The sequence below is a fragment of the Coffea arabica genome, chromosome 11c, assembly GCF_036785885.1.
Source record: "Coffea arabica cultivar ET-39 chromosome 11c, Coffea Arabica ET-39 HiFi, whole genome shotgun sequence".
Lineage (NCBI taxonomy): Eukaryota > Viridiplantae > Streptophyta > Magnoliopsida > Gentianales > Rubiaceae > Coffea > Coffea arabica.
The window spans coordinates 33,218,828-33,238,718 of record NC_092330.1 but is presented as its reverse complement, the minus strand read 5'-3'; the positions used below and the strand labels follow the sequence as shown (position 1 = coordinate 33,238,718).

General features: G+C 33.1%; 1 protein-coding gene across 1 annotated transcript; it reads left to right on the top strand.

Moving 5' to 3' along the window:
* The first annotated feature begins 15,331 nt into the window (after nucleotides 1-15,331).
* Nucleotides 15,332-19,404, top strand: LOC113715373 (receptor-like protein EIX1). Its single transcript, XM_027239556.2, has 2 exons — nucleotides 15,332-18,212; nucleotides 19,163-19,404. Exon 1 carries the CDS (start codon nucleotides 15,366-15,368, stop codon nucleotides 18,210-18,212), a length of 2,847 nt encoding a protein of 948 aa, XP_027095357.2. The 5' UTR covers nucleotides 15,332-15,365; the 3' UTR covers nucleotides 19,163-19,404.
* The last annotated feature ends 487 nt before the right edge of the window (nucleotides 19,405-19,891 follow it).

The window sequence follows — 19,891 nt, the reverse complement described above, 5'->3', positions numbered from 1 at the left end:
GTACCACAAGGTCAATAACACTCACAGAAAAAATGGAACTAAAATTAGAGTTCGAAAGGTATTTCATGATTTCAAAGATATTGAAATGAACAATTTCCTATCAAATATCATGGACAAGGTACGCCTATTGACGTCAATTTTAGTTTGGGTTGTGCTCAAAATGAGTTTACCTAATAGCAAGGCGAGAGATCGGGAGAATGATCATCATCCATGTCAAGTACATAAAAATTAGTTGAGAATACCAATTCATTAATTTTAATCAACACATCCTCGACCAACCCATCAAGGTATGCATTTGTTCGATCAGCTAATTGAATTATTATCCCAATTTCTTTTAACGGACCTAGGTTCAAAGAAATATAGATAGATTTAGACATCACATTGATTGATACTTCTAAATCTAACATGGCATTTATAATCAAAGTATTGCTTATTTTATAGGGGATAGTAAACATACTTGGATCCCCGTATTTGGTGGCAGTTTCCTTTGTAGAACCGTTGACACGTTCTCCCCCACAATAACTCTTTCGTTTCCCCTCAACTTTCTTCGGTTGACGCATAAATCCTTCAAAAATTTCATATATTTTGGCACTTGTTTGATTGCATTTAGTAGGGTAATGTTGATTTCTACCTTACAGAATACTTCTAAGATCTCTTTCTCCTTGTCTTGTTTCTTCGATTTCTTCAACTTGCTAGGAAAGGGATGCGGGTTAATTTTAACTTCTATGATTGGGTACCATTAGATTCTTGTTGTTTCTGTCCTCATCCTCAAGCTCTTTCTCGATCTTTTCTTTATCCTTATCTTTTGAAGTCACGAGTTTGGGTCCCCGAATTTCCTTCCCGCTCCTTAAGATCATTACACTTACATTTTTCGAGTTCAACTCAGGTTGAGACGGTAATTTTCCTTGAACGTGGAATTCCAAACGGTTGAATGCTATTGAATTGGTAATACATTTATAGTGTATTTACTTTCTCTGCTTTATTTGGTATCATCATGTCACATAATACAAGTTCAAAATTCTGTGTCCAAATCACAACAATTTGGGAGCTAATTTCATTCCTTAAAAAAGCGAGGGAGGGGGAGGTGGCTAATTTCATAGATGAAATTTCTCTTCATAACAAATTTTGATTGTTTTAATGTTTAATTTTTCTCTTGTATTTCTATTCATCGTATACCAAAAAGATATGTTGTTATATGTTCAATTAAGCTACTAATGGGTCCAGGTTGTGCAATGCACAACCAAGGTAGCTCTAGTAATATCTCATATTATATTTGTCCCGTATTTTGTAAATTGTGCTTCGAACAGCTACCTTAGAAATGCACAACGGTCAAACCTTACGGAACCACCACTGTAGCTGACTTTTGGAGTTTTGAAGAATTCAAACACCAGAATATTCACTAAAGATTTGAAGGATTCACTTATCTCTAGCAAAACTGTGAGTGATCGTTAAGAGAAACAGCTATAGAAGCATCAGATGCATTTAGAAACTTTATTAGTATTTATTAATAATGTAATTTTTGTTATATTGTTGGATTGTAATCATTTATTTTACTCCCACCATTGTGGGTTACTTGTAATATTATAAGGAAAACAAAGCTTAAAATATTTGACAAATATTCAATTGATTTGCTGATTTCTTGTAGGAAACTCCCATGTTAATTTAACTGCGAAAGAGAGGATCAAAATTTGTTTATCTAGCAAACATAAATCAGAAAATCAATTTTAAAACCATGTGAGGATTAAACCACAATATTCAGAAAAGCACCAAAGTGGGAATCTTTTTCCTTAAAGCCAAATTTGTTTAATAAACATTCCTCTAGCGTCAGAATGTCCGATGCTGACTCACGACTCAGGCCCAGACCCTCCCAGCAACGTCAAGAACACACAGGATAGGCAGTTATATTAAATTTGGAATTAGCCCCTTGAGGTTGTTTAATCATAATTTACCCTTGTTCTTTTGCATCTTAAGTGCATTGCTTTTTCTATGTTGTCATTAGGTAAATACTTAATCGTTTACTTGCACCCAAAAAAAAAAAATTTACTTGCATGACTGACCGGGGAAACAAAAAAAAAACTATAAATTATAATCCACTAAACAAAATCATGCATTTACATAAATAAGTATATTTATTGATGCATATTATTGGTTGTAATTCATCAATTATCCAAGCCCAAGAATTAATATGAATAAGGAGAAGGAGGGTATAAGGCCAGAGGTGCCGAAACCATTATGATGAAATTTAATTTGGTAACCCAATCTAGGGCTGCAAATAAGCCGAGTCGAGTCGAGTTTTGAGTTAATCGAGCCGAGTCTCGACTGAATTTTACCAAATTCGACCTCGACGAGCCAGCAATTTCAAGTTCAAGCTCGAAAAAAATAAAAAATAATTATTTTATTTTTTAAAAAATAAATAAAATATTATTTTTTTCTTAATAAATAATAAAATATTAAAGATATATACGTAATTTTACTATGAAAATAACAAATAATAAATAAATATAATATACGTAATTTTATTATTAAATAAAAAAAAAATATATATATATACTCAAACTCGCGAGTCGGGCTTAATATTCTGAGCTCGAGTTTGACTCGAGCCGGCTCGAGCTACTCGCGAGCGGTTCGATTCGTTTGCAACTCTAACCCAATCCATAGTGGAAGGAATTGTTGAAGAACGTGCAAACAAAAAAATAATAATAATAAGAAGGAGAGACATATTTAAAAATGAAAACAAATGGGAAGAAAGTAGACCGCGCTTTTTTTTTTTTTCAAGAGACCAGTTGAAATTTTGGTCACACCCTTTAGCGGTGCTGGATTTGATGGTGGAAGAAACTAAAATTATTAATAAAGACTACTTTGTGTTCGAGAAAAAGGAAAAGGACTAAATGAGAAAAAATATGAGATGAACGAATAAAGATACTTTAGATAAGGTATAATTTTTTTATACACTGCCAGTGTATACATAAGTTATATTGGATATATGCTACATAATTTAATTTTAAATTTGAAATTCAGTTTTATCAAAGGTAGCATACATCTACAACTGCTAGTGTAAAAAATATTTACACTAACAGTGTTCAAAAACTTAATTCATTATTTGCCAAGCTCTTTTTTTTTTGGGTATCCAAATTATTTGATTTGTCATCAATTATATAGAATTGATAAAAATTTGAAACTGTTAGGTCTAAATATGTCTTCAAGGAAACTTTAAAGATGAAAACAGTTCAAACCCCAAAACATTTGTTATTCCGATTTGACAAATTTTCAATTGGTTTGGTGATTTTCTATCAAACATTTTGTATTAATTTAAATTGCATAAAAGAGGGTGGAAGTTCTATAGTAGCGTAAATCAGTAAATCAACCAACTGATAGGGAATGAACATTTCCATTAATTGAATCTAGAATATGTCTCCAAGGATTTTTTTTCCCATAGTGTATGCCGTACGGGGACTTTCATTGACGACCTAACTTTTTATTCAATATATTAACAAAAACCGTTCAAGACAGTTAACTTGACATTGAGCCCTGTCCCAAGTCATCGATAGATTGGTTCATAGTGATAATTCTGATGAAAAACAAAATATATACATCGCTCCAGAGTCCAGAGCAAGTGGTCAACTTTCCATGAAGACTTTTAGGTAGTCGTTTTGATCAGCAATTTCTACTAGCATTTAAATGAACCACCCATCTAAGCTAGCTTTATCAAGTATCCGGTACCAAAAAACATCAAATGGGGCATCTTCTTGGTATTTATTCATCTTTACTACAACTGTTTTTATTAAATAGGAAATTTTACTAAAAAAAGTGATAAGATTTGTTAATGAAGTCATAAGTTTTTCTTGAGAAATCATATGTTTTATATATAAAAAAAAGCTAAGTTTTGGAAAAAAATAGTAATTTTTGCTAAAAAATCTAGTAAGACTTAATATTTAAACAGCAAGTTACAATAAATAATAAAAGTTATTTGTTTTGTGCAAAATCTTACTATTAGTTATACCAAATTTACTATCACAATTTTGTCCCTAGTGAAACATGTGATAGCAGGATAAAACCTATATGTCGCATCATATTAGCCACTCATTTATTATTAGGATGACTTCACTCATTTATAATTATGTATCCATCAAAACAACATGTGTCCATTTAAATTCCATGAATTAGATGAATTGCAGAGAATCTTCACCCAATTGGAGACTTTTCCCATATAATTGCAGACATGAACATATCATATAATTTGGCTGAGGCCCTTACAATAAGTGAAAGTATTGGAACACCAAACCTACTATTCTAACCCCTTTGAAACGCTATATGTGGACGCCTTGATCTTGGATGCTATGCATTTAGGAATTTTTCTTGGTTTGATATTTGCATTCTAGGTTGTTGGTCTATTCCTTTTTTTTTTTGAGCTTCATCTTCTTTATAATTTAAAAGCAACTAAAATTTTTACTTATGAAAAACTTTATAATGCCACATTAATGTCAAAGAATGTCTTCCTTGGACAAAGAGCATGTCCTTCAAGAGAAACTACCAGAGGTCATCCAATTAAACTGTTTGTCGCACTATATCTAATTCACTTTAGGTAGAAATGCTTTTTGAATGCTCAAACCTCATATTCAACAATATAAACTTTTGAAAGATCAAATTTTGATAATGAACAAGTACATAAAAAAAATTCAAAATCTATACAAAACTTTTTTGATAAATGTGCACTTTTTTTTGTAACTATCCAACATGCAATGCAGAATACTGTCCTTCGTGCATTAGATTTTGTTGTTCTCATGGAAACCTTATTTACTTGCTTCTTTAATGTAAACCTATCAAATTTAGGATGTGTGACAAAATTTCAATAGCTTTGGTGATTTTAAGTCAAACATTTTTTAATTAATTTAGATTGCAAACGTGAGGGTCGTAAATCAGAAAATCAATTCCACAACCAACTGATAGAGAATCAAAATTACCATTAGGTCACTACAAATATGTCTCTAAGGATTTTGTCTGTAAGAAAATAAAATTTTCCACGGTGTGTCAAGACTTCCATTGACGAGGACTTGGACGCGGCACATCCGTCAATTTTCTACCCAACTTGGAACGTTATATATTGCAAAGAGACATATAGATCCATCCAAATATTGCAAAGAGTCTTCAAGAGATAAAGTTTAAATCACCAGAGAAAGAGACATAGATCCATACAAATGTTGGAAAGAATTTTCATGAGATAAAGTTTAAATCTTTTTTGTGTGTGTAAATTGTCCACTTTAATGAAGAACATCGCAGGATCATCTGATTAACAAAGTATGTGGATCCTATTTTGTAAAATTTGGTTGGTTTATTCTTAAAGATGGATTAATTCAGCCAGCCAATATTGGAGTTTCAAACCATTGATTAGCATATCTAGCGATTACAACATGCATCCGAGGGTAGTTGCATTGATTAATCTATTGGAAAACAATTGACAGATTTCTTGTATTTTTCAAGTATATTGTATCTATGGTAGATGCGTAATTTTTGTTGCATGTTTTACCTGTCATTAGGTCAGTGATGTAAATCAAATCATGATGGATGATTTCCAGCAATCTATTAATGAAATTTTCTTTTATAAAAAAAAATTCAACCAGCCATTAATTAAGTGGTCCATGCCATTAATTTTGATACCAATTGATAAAGGAAAGCATCACTCTACAGACTTTCCATGAAGACTTTCAGTCATACTCATTTTATCTGTAATTTTCTGCTATTACTGTAGGTGATATTTTATCTAAGCTTACTTTATAGATGACCAATACCAAATCCATTTCCTTGATAAGTAAATCAGGTCGCTAGCGATAAAGACTTTCAGTCGTACTTGTTTATCTACAATTTTCTACAAACATTTATTATTGCAGCTGATGCTTTATCTGAGCTTACTTCATAGATGACCAATACCAAAGCACTATCCTTGATAAATAAATCAAGTTGTTAGTCATAAAGACTTTCAGTTCTACTTATTTTGTCTACAATTTTCTACAAATATTTATTACTGTAGCTGACGCTTTATCTAAGCTTACTTTCTAGATGACCAATACCAAAGCAATTTCCTTGATAGATAAATCAAATAGTTAGTCATGGTGAATTGTCGGTCATGATTCATGAAAAGAGTTGGCTGTGATAGATATACTGGTCTTATCGTAAAATAAATCAGAAAAATTACCTTATATATTCCTTACAACAATAAACTAAATACTATCTATGAACCATAAGAATAGCAATTGAATCAATTTCCTTGAGTGATTCTTAGATTGCTTATTTGAACAAACTCGTGATTGTTTCTTTCCAAATAATGGTATTATGTATGTATGTAATATTACATATCCAACTACATTCTACAGCTGCTTAAGGGATTTAGATTCTATGTAATCCTATGTAGTAGTGACCGCAAAGTATAGTTAGTGTGGACTGACGAGTAAGATTGAAACTAAAAAGATAGATTGAATGTATGATAAAATTTAGTATGTTTTCACATATTATTGTTATATTATGTACATATTTTGTTCTAATATTTACATCTACGGTAGTTTTAGATAATGATGGATATCTGTCTAAGCAGGGTTGCATCATTTAGGGGGTCAGTTCATTTTCTACGTCACAATCGCTAAGGTTTCTAGCTAATTACTATAGTACTATTCCTGCGGAGCATTTCTATAGTACTATTCCACTAATATTTCTAGCCAATTACTTTTCTTTTCATCAGCCAAATATGATTAGATCAGATGCTTACTCGAAGTTTAATAAGAACTGAACAATAGTAGGAATAAAAACTTTCACAATGTTAGATATTAATCATTTGTTAGATATCTGATGATCAATAAAATGAGGTGATTTTGCCCAACAAAACAAAAAGAATTTACAATGACAAGAATTCCTTTTTTTTTTTTTTTTGAGATTTGACTGTGTGTCACTTGTGCTCAACAAATAAAAAAAGAATTTACAATGACAAGAATTCCTTTTTTTTTTTTTTTGGGATTTGACTGTGTGTCACTTGTGCTACTACGTTGGAGTTAGACCACACAGCTAGCATAATGATTTATCATTTTGTTTGAGGGGACAAATGCATTTTTATTAGGCGAATATTATAATGAAATAAAGTGTGCAACTCTCATCTTTTCAGTAAATTTTTTTGGGGACCTGCTTATACATGTTGTAGATGTCAGAATTCAGATATTAAAAAATATGGTATTTTCGCTTTTTTCCATTTGTAAACATTCCTAATCATCTAATTAAAATGGACACAAACTGAGAAAGGTGTGATTACAATCATGTAACACATAAACGAAGTTATGAACTTGTTTGTTTAAGGAATAATTGCCATATAGACATGCGTACAGTTGTGACTAATATAACTATCAATTCTTCCCAAAAAAACTAATTCTGTCCCCCATGTCTGTATAGTTGTAATTGTCATAAAAGAAAATGGTTAAGTTCCTTATTTTATAGATTGCAAACCATCAGGATTTGGATATTGCTTGCCAAATAAATAAATAAATATGAAGTCGAACGCTGATTTTTTTTTTAATTTTTGATGATATTATATCAAACATTAATTCTTTCATGTCTAACTATAAAACAATTTTTTTGTCATCTTTTACATTACCATTTTCATTCTTACACTAAGGGGTAAAATGGCATAACCATATTTGAAATTTACGCAAAATTTTTAGTTGTATTGCTAATGCTTACAATTAACGATAACTAACAAAAATTAAATACTCGTGTTTATTGTTTTTCATACAAAAGTTCATAAAACATAAATTTTCAAAGTGTAAAACTAATTTTTACAACTAAACATAGCTTGAATTATTTATACACACATACAATGTATCCCGATCACTAGTTAATATGAATAACAAAACATAGGTTAGTATTGATTTTCTGTGGTGACGTAGGTATATATCCAAATCAAATTAAAATCCAGATAAAAATGAATTACTATTTACATTTGTATGTCACCAAGGATTTTCCCCACAAGCACGCAAGGATTTTCCATGCTGTCTTTCTCCTCCACCATGTCAACAGATTTTTTTCAACGAAGACTAGAAGTCATCGTCGCTTTATCACCTTTGTATAGTTCCTTCCTACTTCCTACAAACACAACGGTGAAGTGATGCTTTTTAAAGTGTATAAATGAGGCCACCCATCTGAGCTAACTATATCGAATAAACCAATTGTACCAGAGAAATCCAATGGAGCATCGTCTTCTTTGTACTTTTTCATCTTTACTACAACTCTTCTTATTTAGTTCTATTCCTGTAACCAGCCAATTCCCATTTGGCAGCAGCAAACAAGCTCATAATTATTCAAATGTCTCCTGTGTTGAGAAATGAACGACAAGCTCTTTTTCAATTCAAACGTGGGTTGATAAATGAATCAAATCGTCTATTATCTTAGATTGGAGAAAGCTGTTGTTCATGGGAAGACGTTAGTTGCCACAAAACTAGTGGTAGTCTTTTGAAACTTGATCTATGCAATACGGTGCCATTTTATGATGATGATGGTTATCACTGCACAAACTGTTTGGGAGGCCAATTAAATCCATCTTTGGTCAATTTGACCAATTTGCGATATTTGGACCTGAGCTCCAATAATTTTTTGGGAATCCAAGTTCCCGCATTCCTTGGATTGTTGAAAAACTTGAGATTCCTCAATCTCTCAAGCGCAGGATTTGATGGTGAAATTCCCTGTCATTTAGGAAATCTCTCACATTTACGGTATTTAGATCTTGGAGATTCAGTTTTCTCCCCAGTATGGAATTCATTAAGCACTAAGGATCACGGATGGGTTGCTAGGCTCTCTTCTCTAAAAGGCCTAGTCCTGTCCAGGGTGAACCTTACAGCTGCTCAAGATGGGTTATAGTCAATTAACATGCTTCATTCACTAACAATACTAGGCTTGAATAGTTGTGATCTTTTCATCCATCTTCATCTTTCACATGTCAATTTCACATCTCTTGCTTCCCTTGACTTCGGTGAAAATAATTTCAACAACTACATGGTCCTTCCTTGGCTCCTTAATCTTATTGGCCTCCATGATCTTCGTCTTGGTGATAATAATCTTTCCGATCCAAGTCATGGCCTGTTTGACCAAATGACCTCTCTAGTTCATCTCGATCTATCTTCAAACCGCTTTGATGATTCAATGTTGAAATCATTTTGTAATCCAAGCAGTCTTACTTATTTGGATAAGGGGAATAACAATTTGCAAGGGTCCAGCTTCCAAAACTAACAAACCTATTATTGTCCTATAATAGCTTAAATGGTACCATACCGACCAATCTTTGGCAGCTGACGAAGCTACAAGTATTTGACATTGGTTACAATTCATTAACTGGTGTCCTATCTGAAGACCATTTTGTGAAACTCCGAGAGCTAAAGTCACTGGACCTAACTGGAAACTCCCTCGCTCTGAACGTGATCTCCTCGTGGGTTCCTCCATTTCAACTCCCAATGAATTTTGATAGACCCAGGTTTCCAGCTTGGCTTCGGACGCAGAATGAGGTTGAGGTGTTGGACATGCGGAACGCAAGCATCTTAGATGCCATACCCAGCTGGTTTCATTATGATAATATTATGTCATTAGATCTCTCCAGCAACAGCCTAACAGGAAATCCTTTGGAGTTCAAACAATTGAAGCATAGTCGTTAGCGTTATCGAGATATATCTCTAAGCTCCAACAAATTGGACGGATCTCTCAAATCGTTGCCGTTGGATATTTCATATTTAGATCTTTCACACAATTTTCTTACCGGACATATTCCGGAACTTGAAGTTGGTCAAACTTGGGTTGTACATGCGCTCTCTCTGAATGATAACCGTTTCACAGGTACTATCCTGAAGACTTGTGCAAGTTGGAAAATTTATCTTATCTGGATCTATCCAACAATCATCTCTCCGGAAGAGTTCCTCCGTGTCTAGGAAACTTGCGAGACCTGGGGATCCTAAACTTGGCAAATAACAGTCTATCCGGTCAAATTCCGAGTTCACTGGGTAACTTGTGGCAACTTTATGTTGTGCATTTGAATGGAAATAAATTCGTTGGGAAGCTCCCTACCTCAATGCAGCATCTGAGAAAGATTGCAAGATTATCTACTTATATTTGTGAGTCATCAATATTTGACTTGTTCTTGGTGGTGGACTAAGCCAACCATGCCAATAATTCTAATACAAATGGATGAAGGAATACATCACCCAAAGAGACATTCCATGAGGACTTTAAGTCGTTATCATCTTATCAGCAATTTTCAACCATAGTTGTTGGAAATTCCATTGAACTGACTGAAAAAGCTTATTATTCAAATGTCATCTATACTGAAAGTGAATGATAAGCTCTTCTTCAATTGAGAGAAAATTTGATAAATAAATCAAATCACCAATCATGGTGGATTGTTGCTCATGACATATGAAAGGAGTTGGCTATGACACAAATTCTAGCCTTGTTTTAAACAAATTAGATAAGTTACCTTATATATTCCTTAGAAAAATAAACTAAAACCACAAGAATAGCAATTGAATCTATTTTGCTTGATTGATTCTTGGATTGCTTATTCCAACAATACTCGCAATTATTTCTTGCCAAATAATGGTATCATATAATATTAAACATCCAACTAATCTATACTACTGCTTAAGGGACTTAGATTCTATGTAATCATACGTAATAGTGATTGCATAGTATAGTTAATATATGATGGTGGCTAACGAGTTAGTTCAAAATTAGAAAGATAGATTGAATGGGTGATATATTTTAATTGGGTGCTAAAATTTATTATGTTTTCTCATGTTATTATCGTACTATCTACATTTTTTGTTTTAATAGTTATATCTAGGTTACGTCTACGGTGGAAAGTTCACCTTTCTGCCCATAGTAGGCAGAAGCAATGCAAGGAGGCGAACTGTGCTATGTGGGGACGCACAAAGAAGGATATCCGAGCACCACTGGAGAAAACCGGTTGGGTCTGGATGAAAAACGTAATACATCTTAAAATCACAATAAAAGTCCTCTTAAAAATTTATTCATCATCTAATGCCCAATACTTATATTTGATAAATTAAAATAGTTAATTAAATATTCTATTATAATATAAACAACTATATGTCATTGAGTTGATTGAATGATATTTTCTTTTTCTTTTTTTTTTTTTTGTATTTCAACTAGTTGTCAATTAAGTTTCAATTGAAATAAATATTTTATAATTATTTAAATTATCAATTTAAGATGAGCATAAATATAAATACATTAAATTGTATTATTGAAATATTTGATTTAATATAAAAGAAAGACAAGAAGAAATAGCAAGAAATTTTTTAAAAATTCATGTGAATCCTTTATATTGGTAATCACATTTACTTGTTATTATAATCACAATGCCTAACCATAACCGATTGAAACTCATATACACAAGTCATACAACAATTTGTGTTATACTATTTACAATTAAAGTTACTATACACTCAAATTAAAATTCTCTTTTTTCCACTAAATTTTCTTTTATATATGATTTATGTGTTATCATTGATTTGTAATTAATTTAATGAAAAGATGCTCTTTAGGCTAAATGATACGTTTTGACAATGTGGATTACTTTTAAGGATTTTAATGAGATTTAGAACACATTTTTTATGCATTTAATCTAATTCACATTTTATTTTATTTGAAATATAATTATTTAAAATATAAGGGACCATATTGAACAAATTTTCAAATATTAGAGACCAAAAAATATAAAGTCAAACTTTTGACTAATTCTAACTTGATTTTGACTGTTAGATATTGTTTTCTATTAGTTGTCCTAAATTTGCCTAAAATAAAAAATTTGGGACCATATTTATTTTGATCAAAATATCAGGGATTAGTTCAACTCATAGACCAAACGTTAGGGGACCAAAATTGCACATCTTCCTTTATTTTAATCATGTTTGATATCCCAACTTTTTCTTTTATATTTATGCTTCAATTATTTCAAATTTTAAACTCAATTAAAATATAAAAACTATCACAATATTTATTTTGACATGTGCAAAATTTACTAAATAATATTGAAAATTTCACCTATTTTCTGTTATAACAATTCCGTCTACCTTTTTGTACCTTTATTTTTCACGTTTTTTTTGACATTCACTTTTTCGCTCTTCACTTTTCATTGGGACCTGCATCTCGGTTGGAGTGTTCACAAAATATTTCCTAAGTAATGGGTATTAGATGATGAACAAAATTTTAAGAGGACTTTTATTGTAATTTTAAAATGTATTGCATTATTTCATCCAAGCCCAACCGAATTTCTCCGGTGCCCGATACATCATTTATCTGTCCGCCTTTGTGCGTCCCCACATAGCACAGTTGCCTCCTTGCATTGCTTCTGCCTACTATGGGCAGAAAGGTGAACTTTCCACCGTAGACGCAACCGTTATATCTATCATGTATGATTTTACATCGTTCGGTGCTTCAACAACCAATACCGATTTAGATGGTGATGGATGTCTCATTTAGGGTCACTGAAGCCATCGTGCTCCACAAAGACTTCCAAGTCATCGTGCTTTTCGCCTTTTCCTGCGGCACAATTGCAGGCCATGCCTCGCAAATGTCAACGGCCTTATCAGGACGGCATCGTGTGTGTGTATATATATATATATATATATATATATATATATATATATGTATGTATATATGATAAATTTTATATGTACAGACAGCAGTGTAAATATTATTATCGTTAAATTCATGATACATATATAAAAGTTGGATTTTAAATTTAAAATTTACATAATTATAAATTATTCAAAACTGATAATATATACACTGTCAGTATAAGAAAATTAATCTATATATATATATATATATATATATATATATATATATATATATATATTTGTAAATAAGAAGTTTTAAATCCAAAACCTACTTACAATATTTTTGAGTTTACTATCCAATCCAATCCTTCTCCAATACTGCACCTTATATCACTTACAGTAAGGCATAAACAATTCCAGTAATATTTAATATTATCTCCTTAAAGGAGTTGGTTTTACCCATCCAATATTTTGGAGACAGGTGACAGGCTACCGATCTGCAAGTTTGTTGGTAATATAAGTTACTGAGACCTGGTTTCATCCTTTTTGTCATTGTTTAATATGCATCTGCTGGAGTAGGACAATCAGGGTTGGATTTTTTTTTTTTTTTTTTGGTCTAGTTCTATCTGATTGTCTTATTTGTTATAATAATTAGTGAACAACCAGTTTATACTGTTGTATAAAGAATCATAAGAATATGCATGGGAAAATATTAAATTTTTTTATTTTCTAATAGATTGTTCTTTAATTAATTTTACGTTACGAAGAGTTAATTTAAAAAGATTACTTCCAATGTGAGCAAACAAACCCATATAGGCACCAAGAAAAAAAAATCCAATGGGATATTTTTTAGTATTGCTCCACTAATGTTTCTAGCTAATTACATTTCTTTTCGTTCGACTGTATGTCACGTTGTCATTTGTGCTATAACATCTGAATTATATAGAGTGATTTATCAGAGTATTTTTAAGGGACAAAAGGATTTTTATTAGGGGAATATTACAGCGGAATAAATAGGGCAACTCCCATCTATTTAGTTTTTTTTTTTTTTTTGGGACATGCTTATACATGTTGTTGTAGATGTCAGAATTCAGATATTACCAAATGCTGTATTTTCTCTTTCTCCATTGGTAGATATTCCCCAATCATCTAATTGAAATGGACACAAACTCAGGGAGGTGTGAAAATAATTTAGAAACTAAACCATATGACATATAAGCGAAGTTATTGACTTTATTTATTAAGGGATAATTGCCATTCAGTCATGCATACAGCTGTGACTAATATGACTATCAATTCTTCCCAAAAGACTAAGTGCCTGTTTGATAACATAAAAAAGTGCTGAAACTGAATTCATTCAAACATTCAGATGTTGTGGGTGTTTGATAAATAAAAATTCACCTGCTGAACTTATTAAGTGGTACTGAATTTGTATGTATTTTTTTCAGCACAAGAATCGTAGCTGAATGCTTAATTTGATAAGAATCAAGAGATTTACTTCAACTACTTTATCTTATCTACCAAATATATCCCTGTTTGTTAATTACATTCAAAATCCTTATCTAATTAAACAACCTAATATTTCCTATTTAAAATTCTTATCTAATTAAACAAAACAACCTGATATTCTCTATTCAAAATTTTTTTTTAACAATAGTATTTTTTTGCAGTAATTTTTATCCACAAACATTTATATTTTAATATATATATTTTTTTGTGCAGATAAATATTATTTATGTGATGCAACTTATCCACACACACGTGGCTTTATGACACCATATCGAAATATTAGATATTGGTTGTCTGATTTTCGAAATGCTTCTCGTCCAAGATCAAAAGAATAACGCTTTAACCAAGCACATGCAAGATTGAGAAATGTAATTGAACGTGCTTTTGGAGTATTAAAAACTCGTTTTCCCATTTTCAAAACGATGAAACCATACCCTTTTCCCACACAAAGAAATATTGTCATTGTATGCATTGCTCTTCACAATCATTGTCATTTTCATACCTAACAATTTTAAGTTAATTAAATCATAGGTTCTATTTCCTTTTTGGATTAAAAGATAGAAGGGCAAAATTGTACAATTTAGCTTCTTAAGCATTAAGTTATTAATATTTATCAAACAGTATAAATAGATTCAGCATTAAGATTCAGACATTCATATATCTCTTTTCAGTGCTTAAAATTCAGCAAATTAATTATTTCAGTATTCAGAATTCAGAATTCAGAATTCAGAATTCAGATTCAGTGTTATCAAACGGAGCCTAATTCTGTCCCTCATGTCTGGATGGTTGTAATTGTCGTAAAAGAAAATGGTTCAGTTACTTGTCTTATAGATTACAAACCATGAAGATTTGGATATTGCTTACCCAAAAAAAAAAAAGAGAGAGAAAAAAGTCGAACACTAAATGTTTTTGGATTATTAGATGATAATTTGATGATATTATGGTAAAGTATGTATCCAAATCAAATTACAATCCAAATAAAAGTCAATCAATGTTTCCATTTGTATGTCACCAATGATTTTTCCCACAATCACGCAAGATTTTCAACGTTGTCTTTCCCCTCACCCGCGTCTGTAAATTTTTTTTTTCTCCCACGAAGACTTGAAGTCGTTGTCATTTTGTCACCTTTGTATAGTTCCATCCTACTTCCTACAAACACAGAACATTGAAGTGATACTTTTTGTAAGTGTATAAATAAGGCCACCTGGCCATTTGAGCTTCCCATATCAAACAAACCAATAATACCAAAGAAATCCAATGGAGCATCATCTTCTTTGTACTTCTTCGTCTTTACTACTACTCTTCTTATTCAGTTCTGTTCCTCTCACTAGCCAATTCCCGTTTGGTAGCCGCAAACAAGCTTATGATCATTCAAATGTCACCTGTATTGAAAGTGAACGACATGCCCTTCTTCAACTCAAACATGGGTTAAAAGATGAATCAAATCGTCTGTCGTCTTGGATTGGAGAAGGTTATTGTTCATGGGAAGGAGTTGGTTGCCATAAAATCACTGGTAGTGTTTTGAAACTTGATCTGCGCAACACGGTGCCACTCTATTCTGATGAGGATTATCACTGCACAAATTGCTTGGGAGGCCGATTAACTCCATCTTTGTTCAATTTGACCAATTTGCGATACTTGGATTTGAGTGTGAATAATTTTTCAACATTCCAAGTTCCCACATTCCTTGGATTGTTGAAAAACTTGAGATACCTCAATCTCTCAGGTGCAGGATTTCATGGTGAAATTCCCCACCATTTAGGAAACCTCTCGCATTTACAGTATTTGGATCTTGGGGATTCCTATTCCTCCCCAGTATGGAATTGGTTGAGCACTAAGGATCTCGGGTGGGTTGTTGGGCTCGCTTCTCTACAAGGACTAGTCCTGTTCGGGGGGAACCTTACAGCCGCTCAAGATGGATTACAGTCAATTAACATGCTTTCTTCGCTAACAACACTAGACTTGCATAGTTGTAATCTTTTCATCCATCCTCATCTTTCACATGTCAATTTCACATCTCTTGCTTCCCTTGACCTTGGTGAAAATAATTTCAACAACTACACGGTCCCTCCTTGGCTCCATAATCTTACTGGCCTCCATGATCTTGGTCTTGGTTATAATAATCTTTCTGATCCAATTCATGGCCTATTTGACCAAATGACCTCTCTAGTTCATTTTGATCTATCTTCAAACCGTTTTGATGCTTCAACGTTGAAATCACTTTGTAATGCAAGCAGTCTTACTTATTTGGATTTGAGTGAGAATATTTTGCAAGGACCAATACCAAGTAAAATAGGCCAGCTTTCAAAACTAACTAATCTATTATTGTCCTCTAATAAATTAAATGGCACCATACCGACCAATCTTTGGCAGCTGACGAAGCTACAAGATTTTGACGTTAGAAACAATTCATTAACTGGGGTCCTATCTGAAGACCATTTTGCGAAACTCCGAGAGCTAAAGTCACTGGATCTAACTGGAAACTCACTCGCTCTGAATGTGAGCTCCTCGTGGATTCCTCCTTTTCAACTCCAAGAAATTGGGATGGGATCCATCATTGTGGGACCCAGGTTTCCAGCTTGGCTTCGGACGCAGAATGAGGTTGAGGTGTTAAACATGCAGAACGCGAGCATCTCAGATGCCATACCCAACTGGTTTCGAGTGCTTTGTGATAATATTACGTCATTAGATCTCTCCAGCAACAGCCTGACAGGAAATCCTTTGGAGTTCAAACAATTGAAGCATAGTCGTTATGCTTCTCGAGAAATATCTCTAAGCTCCAACAAATTGGACGGATCTCTCAAATCATTTCCGCTGGATATTTCAGATTTAGATCTTTCGCACAATTTTCTTACTGGACATATTCCGCAGCTTGAAGATGGTCAAACTTCGGTTGTACATATGCTGGGTTTTCTCTTTCTGAATGATAACCGTTTCACAGGTACTATCCCTGAAGACTTGTGCAAGTTGGAAAATTTATCTTTTCTGGATCTATCCAACAATCTTCTGTCCGGAAGAGTTCCTCTGTGTCTAGGAAACTTGCGAGACCTGTGGATCCTAGACTTGGCAAATAACACTCTATCCGGTCAAATTCCGAGTTCACTGGGCAACTTGTGGCAACTTTATGCTTTGCATTTGAATGGAAATAAATTCGTTGGGAAGCTCCCTGCCTCAATGCAGCGTCTGAGAAATTTGGAAGCTCTTGATCTCGGAGACAATGGACTGAAGGATATTATACCAGCTTGGATTGGGGAAAGGTTATCAAATTTAAGGTTTCTAAGATTTCAGTCAATTAACTTCCATGGACCTATTTCTGATACACTCTGCCAACTCTCGCATCTTCAAGTGCTGAACTTAGCACATAATAACTTGACTGGATTTATTCCTGACTGCTTTAACAACATTAGTGCCATGGTATCAGCATTTGACATTGGTTACGGCATTTATGGGCAAGAAAGCCTTCAAGACATTAAGGGAGGAAGAGAATTTGAGTATTACGCATCGAGCCTTCGGCTTCTTAAATCCGTAAGCCTCTCAGCAAATAATTTAGTTGGCGAGATCCCGGATGGGATAATGGAACTGGTTCAATTGCAAGTTTTGAATCTTTCACAAAATCATTTGACTGGAAGGATCCCGGATAAGATTGGCAACTTGAAGCAACTTGAAACACTTGATCTATCAATGAATGCACTCTTCGGTGCAATCCCTAAAAGCTTATCTGATCTGTACTCATTGAACTTCCTGAATTTGTCACACAATAAACTTTCCGGGCCAATACCATCAGGAAATCAACTTCAGACCTTGACCAATCCATCCATCTATGAAGGAAACAGTGGACTTTGTGGCAAACCGCTCCCAAACAACTGCTGGGAACACAAATTGCCTACCAAAAATGGGCCTATTGATGATGATGAAGGCCACAGTGAGTCTGATTGGTCTTGGTTTTATGCTGGTACAGGACCGGGTTTTGCCGTCGGGCTCTTGGGAGTTTTGGGAATCCTTCTCTTCAAGAAATCATGGCGCTATGCATACTTCAAGTATATAGAAAGTGCCTGTGACAAAATCTGGGTAAAGACTACTCGCCTGAGGAGGAATTTCCATTGAGTAAGTTCCTATAAAAGCACTTATACTCTGTTTTTCATATCACACCCTAAGGAGCCACAACATCCATAGCATACTATCTTTGATAATTTGCTCTTTGAAAAATTCACATTTTTGTAGACATTCCTCATCTAACTTATTCTTTTTACTTTTATATGCTGATAGTAGAGAACTAATCAGAACTTAACATTCATAATTTGCAACCTATTGTAATATGTAATTTTTTTTCTAAATATTTCTAAAGATTTGTTTTATGCGTTTGTCCAATACAAGAAAATTATAGCTCAAATAAGTTTTTTTTTTCAAACAAAGAATCTTAATAAGTTAAATCAACAAAAGAATAACATACCAATTTTAATAGATAGGAGTATAAAGTAGTAGATGCCTGATACCGAATAGCTTACCAACAAGATTCTAACGTCAAAGTGCTAGCTTTCAAAGAAATTTTTTTTCCCAACAAAACCTTATTTGCTTTACCTACGTTCTTACTTTCTAATGGCAATCGGTTCAACTCTCTCAAAATTTTGAATTCTAATAATTCTCTTCTATTATTCATATTTACATTTTGTTTTCCTATGTTTCATTAAATTCCATATTATGAATTTTATTGAATTTTTTTATTTACACCTGATTATAAAGATAATAGCATGTGGAATAATTATTTTACCATTAGCATTTGAATGCAGTAAATATTCTATGTCGAGCAATTTAGATTGCTTATATTGCTCATTGATCTAATTTTCCATCAGTAGTTTTATATGCTTTAGAACAGTTCCATACTAGATTAGTTTTCTACCTCCTCCACCACTGCCAGGAGTAAAGATTTGACAATTTGTGTATTTCAGACTAGACAGTTATAAATCTTGAACTTTAATTTTTTTTTTTTTTTAAATAGGCACTTCACTAGAGAAAATTTGTTAACTTTGGTACTTTGTTATCTTTCAATATGGTAGGCCTACGACTATCAGAGTGGTTGCTGCTGTTGTTGTCCAGAGTGCCTCGAGAAGCAATAGTAGTTTTGTTGTGTGTTTTCGTGTATTTAAGCTTCGAGTATTCAGTGTTTTTCTTTTTTGTTTTGCATCTCAATACGTAATCTGAGGATTAGCCCTCTTTCTACAGCTGTGAATTCTATGTCAAACCAAAGTTTCAATTGTTTGCTTAAACAAATTTTGGAATTTTGTTTTACCTTCTCTCATTCTCGTCTATGCTCTTATCCAATGCAAAGATGCATGTCATGTGCCTCCAAAATTAGATAAACGCTAGTTGTGGACACTTCTTGTTTTTCCTGCTAGTCCAACGCTAGCAATGTAGTTTAGAAGAGAAAAATCCAACGCTAGTCGATTAGGCACTTTTTGCGCAAGTTTCATCCATCACCTGTGTTCATGATATTTTCATGCATTTTCTTATTTTAGATCCCTTTTTTTTTTATCATTTTCTTGCCATTATACCCAATCTTCTATTTACTTTTTTTATTTTCTATTATTCTCATTTGCATTATCATGACCCCGCCAAGGTCGTCTGGGACACTGCAATTAATGCGATCTCACCCATTAGGAAATTTTGGCCCAATTCAAGATGGTAGGATCTCAGTTTTGCACGCGCAGGTGATTTTCAAAAGGGAGAACTGTACCAACCGTTCCTCACATATATCACAGATGTGAAAACATTTCGTTTTGAACCAC